This window comes from Polyodon spathula, chromosome 27 (assembly GCF_017654505.1).
Source record: "Polyodon spathula isolate WHYD16114869_AA chromosome 27, ASM1765450v1, whole genome shotgun sequence".
Classification (NCBI taxonomy): Eukaryota; Metazoa; Chordata; class Actinopteri; order Acipenseriformes; family Polyodontidae; genus Polyodon; species Polyodon spathula.
The window spans coordinates 2,836,937-2,856,176 of record NC_054560.1 but is presented as its reverse complement, the minus strand read 5'-3'; the positions used below and the strand labels follow the sequence as shown (position 1 = coordinate 2,856,176).

General features: G+C 40.6%; 1 protein-coding gene across 1 annotated transcript in view; it reads right to left on the bottom strand.

The window, feature by feature from the left end:
- Positions 1-5,004: 5,004 nt before the first annotated feature.
- Positions 5,005-19,240, bottom strand: part of LOC121301362 (ephrin-A2-like) — a 96,790-nt gene continuing 82,554 nt past the window's right edge. The window contains exons 2-4 of the mRNA XM_041230694.1: positions 9,323-9,615; positions 5,889-5,954; positions 5,005-5,239 (exon numbers count right to left, since the gene is read on the bottom strand). Of these exons, the coding sequence (XP_041086628.1) occupies positions 5,118-5,239; positions 5,889-5,954; positions 9,323-9,615 (481 nt within the window). The 3' untranslated portion in view covers positions 5,005-5,117. The remainder of the gene's footprint in view (positions 5,240-5,888; positions 5,955-9,322; positions 9,616-19,240) is intronic.

Sequence of the window (19,240 nt, the reverse complement as noted above, 5' to 3'; positions counted from 1 at the left end):
TAATCACAATGCAATCGTCAGCCAGGAAGCTCACACAGATGTAGACTGTGAGATGTGCTGAAAAAAACGGGAGTAGAAAATTGGAAACCAAATCCGATGAATGGGAAGTGGCTCAGAAGATGATTTAATATGCACGCTGATTTTTCTGACTTTAAGCTGGCACCAATCTTCAGTATATCTGGGGACTGTTCAATTCAAGTTCAGTTGTATTAGCTTTTTGTTCTTTTACAATGTGCATAAAAGCAGTATGAAAATGATAATGGAAGAGACTGCAACCAGAGCAGGAAACAATAACACACACTGAACCAGCTTGCTCTGCTCTCTCTCTCTCTCTCTCTCTCTCTCTCTCTCTGGTTATAGATTTTTATTTTTCCATTTTATTATTATAAAAAAATACAGAATTCAAAAGTAGATCATTGGTAACCACAAGCCACAATGTTTGAAAATCAAAATGAAAAAAAGCTAGGCTGGGATACATTGAAATATCGCATTTCAAAACAACGAGCAAGTACCTTTCATTTTACAACAAAATAAACATTAAAATAATAATAATACAAATAATAATATAATAAGAAAGAAGAAAAAAAGACCAAAGGCATGCCTTACGTAACACACTGCACTTTCTGTGCACCACATGGAATGCTATATGAAGCATACAATGCACATTCAATAACATATACATGATAATAGGGGAAGGACCTGGACTGTACCATTTGGGTGGGGCAGTGGGGGTGCGGGTTTCAAATGAATATTCTTTCCCTTGTACATTGATATACAAATTCTGTACACACTCTGTATAAAGATTCTATTCTATAGAATCTATATAAGGGCAACTGACACACATTTCTATACAAGTTTATAAAACATCAACCCTTTTCTTTCTCCCTTTCCCCTATAGAATGTTTGTATACAGCAAAAATTGCCTAAGTTTGTCTTTAACTTGAGGTTCTTAAAATAATAAAAGTATTTAGAAAAAACACACATTCATTAATTTAAGATTAATTTAGAATTCATTTAGTGATTCAAAATGTATTCCAATTGTATTTAAAAATGCATGACTGAAAACCATGCAAGTGAGCTTGGATGAACTGTTCTGGCTGCCAGAATCATTTAATGAACAATAATTTTCATAAATGTTCATTGTGAGAAACGACAGATGAACAAAATCATATTTCACAGGCTGAGCAACAAACTTTGGCTGCTGTTATTAATATCAAAATCAGAATCTAACTCAGAAAAGTTTCGCTTTAGATTGTCAGAATATGGGACTCCCACAGAAACCCACAGTAGCCAACTCCATCGTACTGCAAGTTTTTAAACTCAAAAATTTTGAGATAAGAAAATGTATGAAGGCAATAGCTGAAACCCGTGTCTAATTGATTGATTTTATTAGTTTTAGGTTTTAGGTAAAATTTACAAGAAACAAAGCGATCTGATCAACCTGGATCACTTCATAAGAGCATTGTACAGCACTAGGGTAACCATCCATGGGTAAGCTGGGAGCAGCCCTAGAAATGTGTTTATTAATTCCAGGGGGATTCTCCAGTGCTGGAAAATGCTCAACTAAACACGGGGCCGGGATCTCAAACGGATGCACGATTTCATTCAGATAAATTAGAAATGAAAAAAGAAAATCAAAGTGTTAAACATGTGTTGAAATGATCCACAGTTCCAGCACTGAGCCCAGTTGATCATTTCAAACAGCCAGCTTCTCTCGTTTTGCATGAGGGAGGTCATTCATTGCTTGTTATTTCTATTTGGTTATAAGAGGAGTTTATAGTTGCCACCACAGTGATCTAGCCACGTCTTTAAAAAAAAACAAAAAACAATTATAATAACATCATTACAACCATCATCATCACAAAAACCAGAGAGGCCGGCATAATCACAGCCCAAAATCGTCACCACGACCGACAAACACTTTGTAACACTCCCAGCAGTAAAACCAACAAACCAACCATACAAAAATAGATGCACATTCCTACAGAACAAATAAACAAAACAAAAAACAGCTGTTTTAGGGTTTGAACATTTGAACGACTCCAGCGAGCGCGGGTTCAACGGCAATGAACGTGGCGGGCGACTGCAGGGTGTAGCAGAATCCCTCCAGCTGTCTCGATGAAGTCACCAAATCAGTGTGTGTGTCCAGTGAGTGAATGGGATGCAGGTGAAGAGAAGAGGCAGTGCGGCCCCTAGAAGCTTGTCCCTTGCCCTTGCTCTTACTGCTTCGTTGTTTTTTTGCTTTGTTTTTTACACAGTTTCTGTTAACGTTCCATTCTGAACTTCACTCCAGGGATACTTTATGTTCTAAATTTGAAACGGTGACTTGGGATAACCTTGCCTATACCAGTCAGGGTTTTATAAACCTTTATAAACGTACCCATCTCATTTTATCTAGACTGAAGCTCGTACCCTTAAACCATGGTTTAACCTGGATGCCCTTCTCAGTGCAATAACGTGAACTGAACTAGACACAAGAGGCTCTCATTTAACCTTCCCCTAGGCTTTGTTTTAGACAATTTGGTCTATGTATTACTATTTCATTTGCCAGCACCCTTTGAAATAAATGTGAATTGTCTGTGCGCACTGCTACCCCTAGTTTCATATCATCTACAAATGTAATAAGATGTATTTATATAAATAAATGGTACGAGTCCAAGTACTTCACCCCAATCTGATTTTAAGCAACTTTCTCAATGCTTTCAAAGTAAATTATATTTTAAGTGCTTCCTTATGCTTGGCTGTAACCTCCTAAAATTATAAGTTTGGTAGGTAGGGCTCTTCTAAATCCCTGCTGGCTACCTCCTATGATTCCATTTCAATTCTCCAGTTTACCCCTTAATATTGATTGAATAGTAGATTATGTTTATTCGACTAGTGGGTTAACAGTTACCTGGGTCCATTTTAAATAAGGCCAGCCTGTTTAGTGGTCCTCCGATAACTAGTTTTAGAAATGGCAATACATTTTTAAGTGTATATTGGCGAAGCTGAAATCACCCATAGGCTCTCGTAATAATTTGCTATTCTTTCTATTCTTGGGGTCATGCCCATATTGACAGACCTCTTTAACTAACAGCTTGACCCAAACCGACTCCAGTTCCTTGGCTTGTAGTCCTTCCCTGAGGTAGACTCCCCCTTCTCTCTTCCTTACCAATCAGTCCTTTCAGAAGAGATTACACTCCTCTATGTAGAATTTGTCCTCCATCTTCTGGAGCTAGCTACGTTCCTACAATACCTACATCATCACAGGAACTGCGCATCTTCGATCCTGGCTACCACTGTTTCCATCACTCTACTCCGTAGTACAAGAGCGTGATTAACATTTTGTCCCATAAGTTCTGTGTGTTTAAATCCCTTTTCAGTGGTTATTATTATTTATTTATTTTTTTGAACAGTAAGGGGCATTTTATTTTCCATGTTGTCCCAAACAAATATTATGAAGGGGTTTTGATGGGTTGAAGCCTCCTGAGCCCTTCTCAAACTGGAACAACAGTTTCAGTTCTATATTTTTTCAGAGCGCTGACCCCCTCCCTGTGTCATTCTCAGTCAAAACCAAATGACCAATATCTGTAAGGTGGGCTAAAATTAAAGACCATTCACCACATCATGGTATCTGAAACCTTTCGCAGAGAGTCAATGAGATTTTCATCAGGCATTAAGATAAACAGACAATATTACACAAAAGGTGATATTCATATGAATTGGCCCATTCTCGTACTCAAAACACTGCAACGAAAACAGTGCACTGTGGCACAGAAATTCTTCCAGTGACTACACCCGGCCCTGCTAAACACCGGCAGCTTTCACTATTGCTTTACGTGAAGCGTTCTTTGTGCCAACAGTTCATTAAATTGATCACTGCAAAAAGGAACTGGGACCCGGGCAGCTGCCCAGGAGAGGTCGCACTCACTCCAACAGCATCTGGAATGTGTCAAAAGGCATCCTCCCATTATCCCTTTCACTTTGCGAGATTCTAGGAGGCGAGGGGGACTAAACTGAGATACTGGTCTATAAAACATCTCTTGGAATGATTGAGGGAAAGCATATATGTGTGTGTACACATGTACTGTGCTTATGTAGGTTGTTGTTACAGTCTGTGTGGGGACATGGTAACCACAGCGTGAACCTTATTTTCCAGCATTCATTTTTAAGGAGTGTGAAGACGATGTTTGAAACAGTGAATCTGCACTTAAATGGAGACAAGGACAGTAAAACTTTTACACATACACACGCAGAACAGCAGGACGGTGTGTGGTGGGGGTGAGAGGCTTTTGACATAACAGGACCTAAGATGTGCTGATCAAAACCTTATCAAGGGCCTAAGGAAGAGTTTGCTGTTGAAGTTGGTGCAGCTGAACACTGTGCAGTAGCTGCTTCTGCAGAGTGCTCTACAACTGTAAGACTTCATTCTCTTTTAACTGCAGACATCCCTGCAGACTGCCAGGTGGAGGAAGAGCATGAAACCTTTGATCCAAACCCAGAGGAGAGTCTTTGTTCCTGTAGTCTCACAGAGAAGAAAGGGTTAATTATTTCTGAAGAAAAAGTAGAAGAAGAAAAGGAACGGGAAGCAGATCAGCACCAGGTCGCAAAAACTGAAAAACTGACTCAAATGTTCTATCCTCCTGAGTCCCACATGGTGACTTCATAACCCATGACATGACAGGGTTACAGTAAACATTGCTTAAAAAGATGGGTGTCTTTGGCAGATTCAGAATGTGCCGCGTAATCCAGGTTTGAAACTGAAGGGTTACAAAACGTGAAACAAAGGTTCTTCCACTGTCCCTTCTGTTATGTCGTCAAAAATTGGGAACAGGAAATTATGTCGACCCCCTAGCAACCGGCACATAGAAACCGACCAGGAAAAGCACAGAACGCTGAAAAAGTCACAATTAAATCAACAGTGTTGGTAGCTGGGCTTCAAATAAAACCAGAATTCAATCCCCCCCCCCCCCCCCCCCCCAACCCCCCCACCCCCAAAAGTTAGCTTCAGGTGGATCAGTTTGAAGAAGTTCTGACAAATAGCACAAACTCCCCAGGCCTCTCAAATTGCTTCTCCACGTCTGTGTTGAGGGTGAGAAGAGGGGTGCGTCAGTCAGCGTGTGTGAACCCTCACAGTGCTATGAGGAGAGGTGGAGTGAGAGCAGCAGGGACACGGTCAGAGCCAGGGGGCACAGCAAGAAGACACAGCCCGAGTTATCATCAGTGAGGAAGGGCTCTGGAGACTCATACACAGAGTCATCTGAAACCAAGGGAGAGGAGAGTCAGACAGGAGAGGCACAGGATAAACATGCCCAACCCTCGAGTGCTCAGTCACAATTCCAAGGTAAATATACGACACCAAGTCAAGGAGACAAACTTTTTTTGGGCTGGTGCCTTCAGAAGAAGAAGGGGCAACCCACAGTATTTGTCTCCTTGACTTCTTACTTTAGAATGCTAGAACAGACAGGGAGACATCAGACAGACTTGAATAAAACTACAGGAAACTATAAGACCCCAATGGATTCGATTAGCAAGTAGACAAATGTTTCTGCTAAACAGAAAGACACCATTACAGAAACGTGTGTCTGCATGAATTCCCCATAGAGTTTCACAGTACAGGTATACAAACACAATGGACTATGACAGACTGAGGAAAACAATACGGAATCTTAGAAGTTTTAGTTTCCATAAATGAGAAGGTGGCAATTAACAGAGTACTTTTTGATTTCAACAGAATTATAATAATCATCCATTATTGATAAATGAATATGAACTACAACTTTGTTAATAAGTGTTAGCAGTATTTTTAGCAGCTTTGGTTTTCAATGTTTTTTGTCAGACCAGACAAGAATCAGGGAGGTAGCTGTATAATACAAGCACAGTCTCTCTAGCGCTCTGCAGTGACATACTTGTTGGCTTCACGTACACCTTCAGCCTCAGGCAGGGCTTCCCAACGATGTTCAGGTGAGGGGACGCTGGAGAAGAAAACACAAACTTGTTAGTCTCTCTTAAACTGAGGGAACATGAAGCCACTTTGTAGCTTAGAACTTGGTTTCAGGCCACTGCATGGCACGCAAGGGGAGACTTGGGTTTTGATACAGCAACCTCAAACTAGGTCTTCCAGTCTCCTGGAATCAAGTTTCAAGCCACTGTTGCTGAAAATGGCTTTGTGTTCCTTCAGCTTTAGTCTCACACTCACGCACACACTGCAAGACTGCAGACTGGCTAAACATTTGCCAAACTTAATTTAATTTCTGAAGACCAAACATAAACTGTAAATAACTCAAAAGTCAAGCCAACGTTTCCTCTCAGAGGTGACTGTTAACATTACTACATCCATCAGGGTTCTAGATGTTATAGTGGAGGTATTAAGACCTGCCACTGTATAGAGCATTAAAATAGATGTTGATTTTAATTTAACTTTAATTTAGCATTACATATTGAATAAGTCACAAGCCCTTCAGAGATCAAACCCTCTTTGCTTAGAAGGAAATGTATTGACCTGGGAGGAAATCCTTTATCCAGCCCCCCTGGTCTGAAGACACCTTTGTGCGCATTCTGCTTCATTTCGCATTCCGGTGGTCAGCCCTATACCGGATCCTGGGGGCACTCGAGTGTACCGAACCTCAACAGGCTACACAGTGGAGAGGCTGCTGTCAGCCAGCAATCACCCTGAGATGAAACTGAGGGAGGGAGGGGGTTGGGCGGATCGTGAACAGCATTGTGTCCCTGTGTCCTGGGTCTGGGCTCTCTATCTGTGATCTGTGAATGATGATGGACAGACTCCTTTGTAACCAGTTAACAGAGGCTACCCCCCTCCTGTGCTCCCCTTCCCAGCCCCCAGGACCTGACAGCTACAATATTGGTAGTAGCCAAACAATCCTCTTTTCTCTGTGAAGAATAACTGCATTGAAAGACCGGCAAACAGCTTCCCAGCTCTCTGTGCGCTCCATCACAACGGGGACTCAATGGAGGCGGCTGGGCGTTTCGGACTGGGAGTGCATTAATGAGCAATTGAAGATCGGAAGTCGCTGCCATTGTTGTGTGGCTGAGTGATCTCTATAGCAGCCTCCTCGACACACTTGAACTTTCACATGTGAACTCTGAGGCCCTGGCAGGTCAACAGGGCACAGTGGGGTCACCGGCTCAGTGTCCACATTGTCAAGGTCATCTTTCTACTGAGTCTACAGCCATTCACAGCCAAGCATGTTGTCAGATTCCTTTAAAAAAACAGCCTCTTCAAAACCTCACTAGGTGTAAACTGGAAGTTTTTAACTATGTGAACATTTTATTCTGAAGCGAACAAAAATGTTCTCTAACCATTGCGCTACTCAAACCCACAACCTTCCACACTGCAGCCCAGCATTGTCTACAACCACTGAGCTACTCAAACCCACAACCTTCCACACTGCAACCTGGGGCTTTCTCTAACCACTGACTTACCTTATATATAAAAAAACCCCCAAAAAACCCAGTATCAGAAATACATCCTCTAGCCCGGTGACACAGAATGCTTCAAACCAAACTCCAGGTATCTGCTCCCTGGCCAAACACACAGAAACACTTAAAGTACATGGGTCTAATTAACCATGATTTCATTAAACAAAAAGTGTTGGAATTGCATCATTAGAGCTGATGGTTCTCCCTGCTGAGACCTGCAGCCGCTTCCTCCCAGTGGGAAACTCTTTCAACGGGTCAGAGGTTGTCGTCATTCTCAAGGCCATTTGCTGAACAAGCTGAGCAGATATAATCCTGCCAGCCACTCAGAACACCTGCAACCCAATCCCAGACACTGAGCCAGAGGAGGACGTCTGATCCACCCACCCTCCCCAGTGGAGACCACGTTCAGGTTAATGGATTTGGTCTGTTAAGGAAGCCAGGACTTGGCAATTGCCTCCATCACCTTGTCTGCTAAATATGATTTAACCAATCAGCATAATTTCAAATGTTCTGCATGACAGCGCCTGTAACCGGGTTTGCACCGATCTCCTCCTGTGTCAGCAAAACTCTACAACTAACAAGGAGCTGCCATTTGACAAACTGACATTTTCATCAAGAAAGTAACGTGCAATCAAGTTGTTGGTATTTTAAGTCCAAGTCTGAATCCAGGTCACCTGTATTATTTCAGAAATGGAATATTGTATGAACCAAGGTCTTAAAAAAAAAATCCTCACTAACTTAACAGTACATGTTTTCATACAGGTCTTTTACCAGATTTGCACTTTGACTGAAGACACAGGACTGCAGAGGCTGCTACTAACTTCCAAAAAGGAATAAGAAAAAATGGTGCAAAACTATCAAGAATGAGACCTGAACTATAATTCACACCCTGAAAAGAACAAAAATATGAAAGGAATACTAGCTGGAAAAGCTAATTACTATGACCTACAAATCCCCTGCTGGAACATTTTACTTAGATATAAATAAATTTTTTTTACAACTCAGAGAATGGGTTAAAGATTAAGCCAGATTCTGGTTAAATTCCTGCTTAGACAGTAGAAACTAGAAATAAAACAGGTTTTCTTAGGAAATTACAGTCGATTTTATGAGGGTTATAAAAACTAGCTACTTCAAAGAGAAACTGGACTGAAGCAGATGCTTTGAATCTAGGGTTAGGACAAATGGACAATTAACCAAGAAGAGAGTTGTGTCTTTCTGATTGGTTTAAGGAAAAATCACGATGTCACTGAGAGACTGCATTTAAAGTAGAATTTTGAAATGTTCTTTGTATCGCTCTGATCCGTGCTTGGAAACAGGATTACCTGCAAACTGTCACCATGTAACCTGTAAGATGCCTGGTTGTAACTTTGCAACTCAGAACTTTGATCTTCAATAAACTAAACTTATCTGGACTCAAAGAAGAAGACAGCAACTTATCTTTCCTTTCTTCTTTTATTTTTTACAACATCCCCATTTAGCAAGTTTTTTATCTGTAAACCCCCTAAAATTTGGAGAAAAAAAACCATATAACAAATCTGTATGCACCTGTATAAGTGACACAAGTATGTTGGGTCGTCTATTTACACCAAAATAAACGAAGATATGAACATATAAACTGTTTAGGGTTTGTCATCATTCCTGTACATCTTACCCTGTGTATAGATGTCATCCAGTGCACAGAACATAAGTGTTAATAAAACCGTTAGGGTTAACAGTAGTATGTGAATACAATCTTCGTTTTTGTGATTTATAATAAGTGAATATACTTTTAGGGTGTCACTTACTGTACTGTAATTTGCAGTCGTTTGATCAGACAGAGTTGGGACAACACTGTTTTCTGGAGCTTTCACTGGTGAATCAAACCCAACCCCTACAGCACACTTGGTACAGTCCGGATACTCACAGATGTAGTAGTACTCGTGGCCCGGGCGGAACTCGAAGCCCAGCGAGAAGGGGGTGAAGAGCTGGAACTTCTCTGAGAACTTGAGGGGCCCGTTGGGGCTCTGTGGCCGGTTGCACTCCCAGCGTTTGAAGCCCTTCATGCGGTGGTCACAGGTGGTGTAGCCATCGTAGTTCACCATGAAGAGAATGTAGCGCTCCATGCGTTCCTGAGGCAAGGCCTCCTCATAGTGGGGGCAGTAGATATCCAGGTAGTCATTGATGCTCACCTCCACCGTGTACTCCCCTTGCTGGAACCTGTGCAGGAAACAGAGGCAGGGGAGGGCTGAGTTCACATGGACAGTCTGAACTACAAACTGCATGTACCTCACAGGTTTAGCTGCAAGCAACTTTTTTCCTTGCTATTACCAAACAGGTTAGACAAGGCGAACATTATGACATTTTTGTATGAGCAACTTGTACACCAGGGTGTAACCATTAACCTGTCCCCTTGCAACACTCTGCCCCCAGTGAGTGTAAGAAATATCACATTTGATCGATGATGTGTTTCTGATAGTGTTGCAGGGACTCTACTGTGAGAATATCATTGCAAAAGACACATTATATTAATAAAAAAATAAATAAATAAATTACATTATATTAATAAAATATTACTGCAAAGCAGAAAAGGGTATTTAATCTTTGCAGATTTGTTGCTGCAGATGCCTGTTTGCCCCTGCTCAGTCCATCAGCGGGCAGCAATAGCTCTTTATTAGCCTGCTCTTAACCGTGGCAGTTCCGGTCCCTGGGTCCTGCTCCCTCAGTGGTTAACGTCTCTGCCATTGATTGGCCCCTCCTCTTAATTAACGGCCAGGGATCTCATCAGATTAATACAATACTCCAGCCACAAATAAGAATAAGGCAAGTCGATATGTAACTGTGTTTCAACTGCGCTTCTGGCAGACAGACAGGGAGAGAGCTTAATGGATCATTTAAAATACTTGGCTGTGGATATTGCTGTCAGTTAAGATGACTGGTGATTGCTTTTGTTTGCTGTTGGGTATTATTATGGAGTTTAATAAAGGAACTACACATTTTTTTTTAAATAACATTTAAAACATTTGGTACTGAATGCATGTCATTACAGTTCAAATGGACTGACATCTTTTCTACCAAGTCTGTGATGACTACTGGCCAGAGCAGCCTTGTACTTTCCTGTAAGAAAATATTTTTTTAAGTTAAACTTTTTAATACACTATTGGATTACATATCAACCACAGAAGGAAGGACACACCAGGACATACCTGTATTAAATATCAGGCTGGGTTACCATGTCCGTGGCACAGACTCCACAAAGTGTTTGAAGGTATCTTCAAACACGAGTACACCGAGATCGATGGATTGTGGTGGCCCTAGAAATCATACGCACAGAATTCTTGCACAGTGGATTGCTGCACTATCATCTTGAACTGATAGTTCTGTTCAGTCTGTTTCGACCCAGAATGCAACTGCAACAGAGCAATTCAGTGCAAAGCAACTGTCGACTGACCGGAAGATGACGGCTGCAGAGGATTTTGAATCTATCAATATGCACAAGAACCCAAACACTAAGCAGGTAGTCAGCAAGCTGACCCACTGTCAAGGGAGACAGACTCGGGAACAGAAGTGTCGCATAAACTTTACGTCCTCTCACTAGTTTTTCCATAAACAAAAGGAAGAATGCAGCCTATTGATCTTCCAGGATAATCATTTCTTGTCAAAAGGTCTACAAGACATGTAAGTCACTTCACTCCTGTGAAATATCTCTGAAATGAATAGAAACGTGCAGCGTGATACCGCCTCCATGGCATGTGGCGATCTTAACGACCCTCTCAAACTCTGCCCAGTGCTTCCCAAGTGGAAACAGAAACTGCTGGGAAGGAAGTCAGTCTCCTCTCTGGAGTTCTCAGCTGTCAGACTGGCAGTGTGAGGAGACATTGTCTCTGCAATCACAAGAAGGACAGTCACTGCAGCGGCGCCGGTCACAAACGGGCTCATGGCGTTCTTGTTTGTGTTTATGGCTTGGAACTTCGGAACGCCTTAGTTGACTGATCAAAAACCTGACTATTAAACATATCCATTAGCGAGCGTGCTTCGGTGTGGTTTGCCAGATAAACATACGTTTTTAAAAACAACTGGAAATGCTCACATTAATGTGAGCGTGTTGCAGTGTGTCCCGTCCATGAGTGGATTTTGTTATGTGTTGCGTGTGGTGTGTTAATGTTGGTGTATAGGTATTGCTGCACGGGATATAAATGGGTCTGTGTAGTACGAGTGATTCATGTGAATAATTAATTAGTAATTGAATCCCGGCACAATAGATATAGATACATGTTTCACTCACTCACGGTTGTGTGTTCAGTGAGTGGAGAACAGGTGTAGAGAGGAGAGAATTAAAAAAAAACTAAAAACGAAAGAAAAAGTTAATATAAGTGGCCTTGACTCACCATGTTTGTTTGTCTGCTCTTCCACTGTCTGTTTATTTTGGCCTCAAGTGCTGTGTGCTGGTTTTTTGTTTAAATATTTTATTTGTTTGTTTATTAAACACACTGAGTGCCGCAGCATCTCAGTTTCACTGCCAGTACTGCCTGTCTCTGTGTCCTCCGTTCTGGCCTGACGTCACCCTACAGCCAGCCTGTTCACAGAGCACCATTTTTAAAGAACTTATGCTTTATTAGATGCAATAAATATTTAATGTTTAAAGATGGCACTTGAATTAAAAAATGACTGCAAAGTATGAAAAAATAGGAGAGAGAGAGAGAGAGAGAGAGAGAGAGAGAGAGAGAGAGAGAGAGAGAGAGAGAGAGAGAGAGAGAGAGAGAGAGAGAGAGAGAGAGAGCACCTCATTACTGACTATAACACCCCCCGCCTGCCATTCAGTCCTGGGCCTCTCTCCAGCAGAGAGTTTTCTGCTGCTTGTTTTGTGATGTGGTTTATATTATTTCCAACTGAGCGATGCCCACAAAACTCAGGTCCCTTGAATTTCAAGCAGAGCTGCACCTATCCCCTTGTAATATTATGTGTTAAACTAAAGCATTAGCCACTGCTCTTGACATGAATTATCAATAAAAGATGACAGTATGGCACTCTTTCCCCATTGCAGAGAGCCAAGGCTGTATCTCTCACCATCTCCTGCTCTCCTGTCAGCAGTGAAAAGCACCCAGCATTATCTCCCCTTCCCGAGGACAGCCCGGGAGACTGAACACAGAGCGGCAGCCTCACTCCTACATTCCCAAGATGCCTGTTTACAAACGGGCCCCTGTCTGTGCCTCTTCCTGCCCTGTCTGACCCCCCAGAATGGCTATCCGTGCTGGAGCTCTCACCAGTGCTAGCCCGGATGACAGAGCCCCATCTGTTTATTCATCTCTTTTAAACACTTTACAGGGGCAAGCTCACCGAGTTCTGAGGAATCACGATGAATGGAATTCCGAGGGGGAACATCACACTAAATGTATTATTTTTCCCCAGATGCATGTGGAAGAGTGGCATGCATAAAGGCACCTCCTTAGATCCCTATATTCTAATACTCTTGAGCTGAAGAATGTCCTTCTCCGAACTGCATTGCAATTGGCTTAGTGGTCATCTTGTTATGTAGATCCAGTATCTACAATTCCAACTGGCTGTTCAGCAGGATTTTCCTGTACTTAGATGTGCTGGTTTTCAAATGGCTACATTGGTTCTCAAGGCTTACAAGAGGTACAACAATAAGAAGCTGAAGAGTTGATTTGATCAAGCTATACCCGACTGGGCTAACCCACAGCTGGACTGTTTCAGAGCATTTTCCCATGGTGAACATGACAACAGCCTTGATATTCACCTATCACACACTCCCAGCCTCCTACAGATGTGTCCAATTGCATTTATAATCCAATATAGCTTTTTTTTTTTTTCCAGCTGCTGAGCGATTTTTAAGTGATTATGAGGTCCCTCTGTGCACTGGTTAGAATATTACCTGGGATTTTTTTTTTTTTTTGCAGTTATGAAAAAAATAAAAAAATGTCATATAGGAAAATTGTCATGTCAAGTGATAGACCCTGAAGTTGTACATGAATCTGGGCTTTATATATATAGTAACACCCTAGCCACAATACCTAAATAATGCCCAATCAACACACACGGTCATTCAAAATCGGGTTTTCAACGTGATCATCTCGTATTTTTTAGGCAGTGTGAACAGTGCACGAGTGTGTTCCAATTCCCGACTGAGCAGGGAGTTGAACAGAGGTTCAAACTAAACATTAGGAAGGTGTCCGATGATTTGAGTTTTTTAATCAGCAATAGGAAAGCACAGCGTCATTGCGAAATCAGCACAGCTCCAGCGCAGCTACACTGTCGGTGCTGGGATGTGACAATAAACATTCCTTCATTAGGGTTACCAGATTTCCTGAGGGAAAAACTGGGGCTTTTTTTTTTTTTTAACTTCAATTCACTGAAGCCGTAGCAACTCTGAAGCTGTTAAAATAACAGCATATAATAGTTTCAACATCTGGTGTATTATAACAGATCATGTTTTCTTTCCATTGTCAGCTAATCAAAACATGTTAAATAAGCCAGATTAGAAAAAAATAGATCAGCTATTACCATTTAAACATGTGATATACACATAATCAGAATGATTAAACAAATAATCCATAACATTGTTTCTTTTAGTTTTAATTAGCGCCAACACATCCTATTACAATTACTTGCCGAGCACACCGATAAAGTTTTAAAAATAAAATAAAACGTGAACAATAGCAAAACCTGGACGATTAAACAATTGTACTGTTTTTGACCAGGACAAAAAACGAAGGCTGAAATTTGGACAATCCCAGGATGTCTGGTAAATGAATGTAGGGGCGATGCAGGGGCTGTGGAGCATTGTTTTTGGTGGGGGTTCGGCTCTTAGATTTGTAGAGGTTACAAGGTGTGTTTCAGAGGGAAGCCGTCGCCGCACGCTCACAGTATCAGCTCTCGAGTCCTGTTTTCCTTTCCTTTATCAAGGGCAGAAAACACTGCACTAGAGGATACAACAATACGAGACACCCTGCGCACAGCGTATTCACTTCGAAACCGGAGCAGCTGCGCTTGCACTGGCCCAGCCTCTTGCAGTAACCTTTTCCATATGCACCATGTTTATTATTTCTTTGTATGAAAACGTTCTGCCTACATTCTCTTCCAGCCCCCAATTTCCCTTGGTTTTGAACTTTTCACCATCAGTGCGAACGATTTGTCGAGATCAGCTGCACCCAGTCCCCCTCAAGCTTGAAAAGTCACAGAGCTCACTGGCAGGGGAATGTAACCCCTGAACTTTCTGATGTGTTTAACACATCTGTATGTGTAGACCCAATCGATCAGCAATGCTCTGCCAATCTGCAAAGCATTCAGCAGCCAACCTGACAAAGACCGATTAATGACCACCAGTGTAAGGTAGTACTGGAAATAGATGATAGGGGGCACACTGGAGGTGTATAACAATGATTTTTCCACAGTTTTAAATATAAAAGTTCCTAAGCTAAGGACCTAATTGATACTTTAAAATAGATACATTTTTGACCAATATTGAAAAACAGAAATACACTACAGTCAGCACTCGGATATCCGTCACCCAGATATACGTCAGTCACGTTTTACAGCCCTTGTATTAATATATATATATATATACACACACACACACACACACACACACACACACACACAGACAGCCCATCTCTTCAATGTTACAATTTATCTGAATATCACAGGACTTTTTTTTTTTTTTAATTCTCTCTAATGCCGAATCAGTCTGTCTTATATTGTGGAGTTACACAGCGCTTCCTGTGATGTACTTTGTTACTTTTGTGCATTTTCAATACTGACTTTGGATACCGTTTTAATTCTGGAAACTGATTTATTTATTTTTTTAATCTTTTGGTTTTGCTAAATTGCACTGCCTTTTACGTTGTACGCGGTTCTGCGCATGGTTAACTTTCAGATTTCATTTTGCTGTTGGGTCGTTAATGGCAAATTGTACAATACGGACAGGATTTAAAAGTATGTACTGTATTACAGTTAGCGTGGCCTCTCTTTAGTTTTGGCAAGTGATATTTTCAGAATCACATTGTTCTGAATTTATTTATTTAACCTTTACTTAGCCAGTTGAAAAGAAATTCTCACTTACAAGAACGACCTGGCCACGAGGTCCGCATGCAGCAGTAAATAATAAAATAAAATACAACACAATACAATACAAACATACAAATATACATACTTTTTTTTTTTTTTTTTTTTTTTTAGAATAAAAGTTAAAACTTGATCAAATCACACAATCAGCAAGCATAAATATCAGTCAGCAAAGACCTGAACCACGCCAAAAGGCTTCCGCGGAAACAAAGCTATGCAACTTTACCCTAAGTTGCAAGGCATTCGTTGCTGGCTGCAGCGAACCGAAATTAGTTGCGACCAAACGCTGCAGCAACCCTAGACAACTCCAATTTAATCAATGCATTGGAACGTACATTATAAAACAAGAAAGAGTTTTGTAGTAAATTTTGCAAATAAATAGGCGTTTTACCAAGCAAAGTTCTGTAAACTAACAAATACCAGTGAGTCAGACGTCTGGTGTATAAAGCAGACCGGTTAACCAAGGGAGTAAAGATCTCAGTGGTGAGTGTGATAAGGAGCACCAATCAGAAATCTTATAGCAGAATGAACAAGCCTGCTGAACACTGTCAAAACCAACTTGCAGATCAGACCCAACTGAAGACATTGAAGAGCCTAGGGCGAAAAGAATTGTGTCATCTGCATAAAGGTAGATCAGCCAGGAACTGCCTAGGACCCAAACCACATTGTTTAAATAAATGGGAAAAAGAGTTGGACCTAAAATAGAACCTTGTGGGACTTCCTTTGTAACTAAGATATTGAGAGACAAAAGTAATTCTGAAACTATCTAAGGGAATCGTCATTAATACCAATATCCCCCAACATCTACAAAAACAGCAGCACAAAATTGCTTTTTGTCACTGTTTTTTAGTAGGCTGTGTGGTCCACTGGTTAAAGAACTGGGCTTATAACCAGGAGGTCCCTGGCTCAGCCACTGACTCACTGTGTGTGACCCTGAGCAAGTCACTGAACCTCCTTGTGCTCCGTCTTTCAGGTGAGACGTTGTTGTAAGTGACTCTGAAGCTGATGCATAGTTCACACACCCATGTCTCGTATCTTGTAAAGTGCTTTGTGATGGTGGTCAACTATGAAAGGCGCTATATAAAGATTATTATTATTATTATCATTTAAAACTTGCAAAACGGCTTTAATGCACCCATGCCCGGCGCGAAAACCAGACTGCAAATCTGGTAAAATATTATTACTATTTAAAAAAAAAAAAAAAAGTTTATCTGCTTATTAACCATTCCTTCCATAACTTTGGACAAACAAGGTCAAATTGAGACTGGTCTATAACAATGTGGGTCTGACCCATCACCTTTAAAAAGGGGTAGAACAGCAACAGATTTCCATATTGCAGGAATTTCAGCTGTTTTAATTGAAAGATTAAATAAAATAACAAAAAGCATAGAAATGATAAAAGCCGCTGAATTTAAAAATGGATTAATTTCATCACAGCCTGCTGACTTACTAGGATCTAATTTAAGCAAGTGATCTAACACATCTGCTTTGTAATGGCCTGCAATGTGAAGCTAAAAGGACAAGGAGGGCGTTCAATGTTAATAGATCTTACTAAGTCTAAGCTAGGAATATTGTTTACTGTGGTTCTATGAAACGTGTCACCTAAATTCAAATACTACTTCTGTTAAATATAGTAAAACACAGCCCTTTCAGATATGTACTTTTGATATTGTCTGTTTTGCAGGGAACACAAAAAAACATGAGGGTTGGAACAGGCCAGAATGAAGTAATCAGATATGCATTACACGCATTTAACCATCACTGAAATTAACATTTTATAGGGTCGGATATGAGTGCTGACTGTAGTTAATATAATTAAGACATAGTTACTGTATGGATGCAACTGTCTTTAGACTGTATTCATGACATAGCTAAACTGTGTGAAAGACACCTTGTGCTTTTCTAACCAAATCAGTGTGACCGGAATAGCTGCCTATCTGTTAAGAAGGCAGGTTGCAGGTGAATCAATATTAGCACCAAAAAAAATGTCAACAATTCACTAGAATTTGTCATTCTGTGAATATTGGGTCAAGGAAATGGGGTATATATTATTTCATGATGAATGTTGTTTACTTTTAATGGAACCACCACAGGGTATATTTGCAGTAATGAACTTGTCTATTGCTCCCTTATAAACTAGTATTTTATTTTGTTGTTTCAGTTTTACATTGCATTTGCCATAGTTTACCCTGGTTTGCAACGTTTATTAGTATGCTTTACCATGCCTTGTTATGCTTCCCTATGCTTTACCACACTTTCATTGTGCTTTACTACACCTTGCTATGCTTTTACAACAGTAAACTTTTATCATGGTTGTTTCCATTGAGAAAACCCTTTCAAGTGAACCCACTCAGGGTTCGAAGAATACAGCAATAGGGAAGTTCATTTCTGCAAACATACACCATGGTAGTTCCATTAAATTTAAAACAACATCCATAGTAAATATTTCATTTCACTTTTAGATTTCTACAGATATAACCACTGATACAAGATTCAACATAAAACCGTTTCTGAATGATTCCCAGAACCACTATCAATGTTCATTTAACTTACACAATCAACTCAGTCCATTCATTTTGCCCTGAACTACAGCATTTAACTAGTGACCTGAGCTGGGTTCAAACCCAGGCCTCTGTGTATTAAACCACGGCTCCACCAAGCCCTCACCACACATTCTCAAAAACAGTAAACGTCTCTCCAGCAGATAACTGGTGTGAAATAGGAAATGAGTCCTAAAAATAGTCACATAAATAAATATTCTAATAGGGTTCATGAATACGAGCGATGAGAAGCTGCATCGGGAGCCACAGGCAGTGAACTTGCCCAGGGCGATGTAGCTTCAAACACGCCACAATCATTTTCAATTGGAATTCAAGAGCGAGACAACTCAGAACTTTGGCAAAACCCATTTCTCCAGCCACAGTACTATAAATCAGAGTTGAATTGACGACGCTTCCTGTGTTATTGTTGGACCCTATACCTTGCGCAGCGTAGAAGTGTCCTGGCTGGGGTCTTTTACCCTGTCATTTTTCTCCAATTTGTAAATTTGTTTTTACAAAACCTTTCCATTTAAAATGTCTGATTTATAGACATCATATATAAATAAATGCCTTTTTTTTGCTTTCCTGATTTATAAAACAGCAGTATATAAATCAGAGGTATTCATTTCATTCAGTATTCATTTCCACTCCATAATTATTCCAAAAGACAATGAGACTTTAACATCTCCAGGTAGGAAGAAAACTAAAATCACTAAACACGGACCCCAATTTTGTTTGAATTAAAAGAATTCAATTTAAAGTTAAACTGTTTTTCATCTTAACCCTTAGTTGCGTGTTGTGAATTGACTGTGTATAAGATTAGGGCTAGTTCCTGTACTAAACAAACTCCTTACTGTTATAATCGCCAGTGTTATTACTGGCCAAAGCGTTCAAATAATAACAAACTATAAGCTAGCCAAATAAACAAAAGTTAAAATGAGCAAAACCATGGTTTATTACTTCCTGTCAGCTTCACTCTCCTGGCCCCAGCCTCACTCTGATACAAGTGAGTCTGACCTACAGCACAGGAAGTAATAAACCGTGGTTGTCTCTATAGAAAATTCTGATCATCCCTTATTTCAAAACGAGAAATAAAAAGATTAGTAGCATGCACAGCTTCAACTTCAAATAAGAGCGATAGGTATGACACAAAAGTTTGTGTATCAACAGAATGTACAGAACACCTCAGTGTCTGTTTGCCAGAGGCTCAGGGTGGAAGGGCA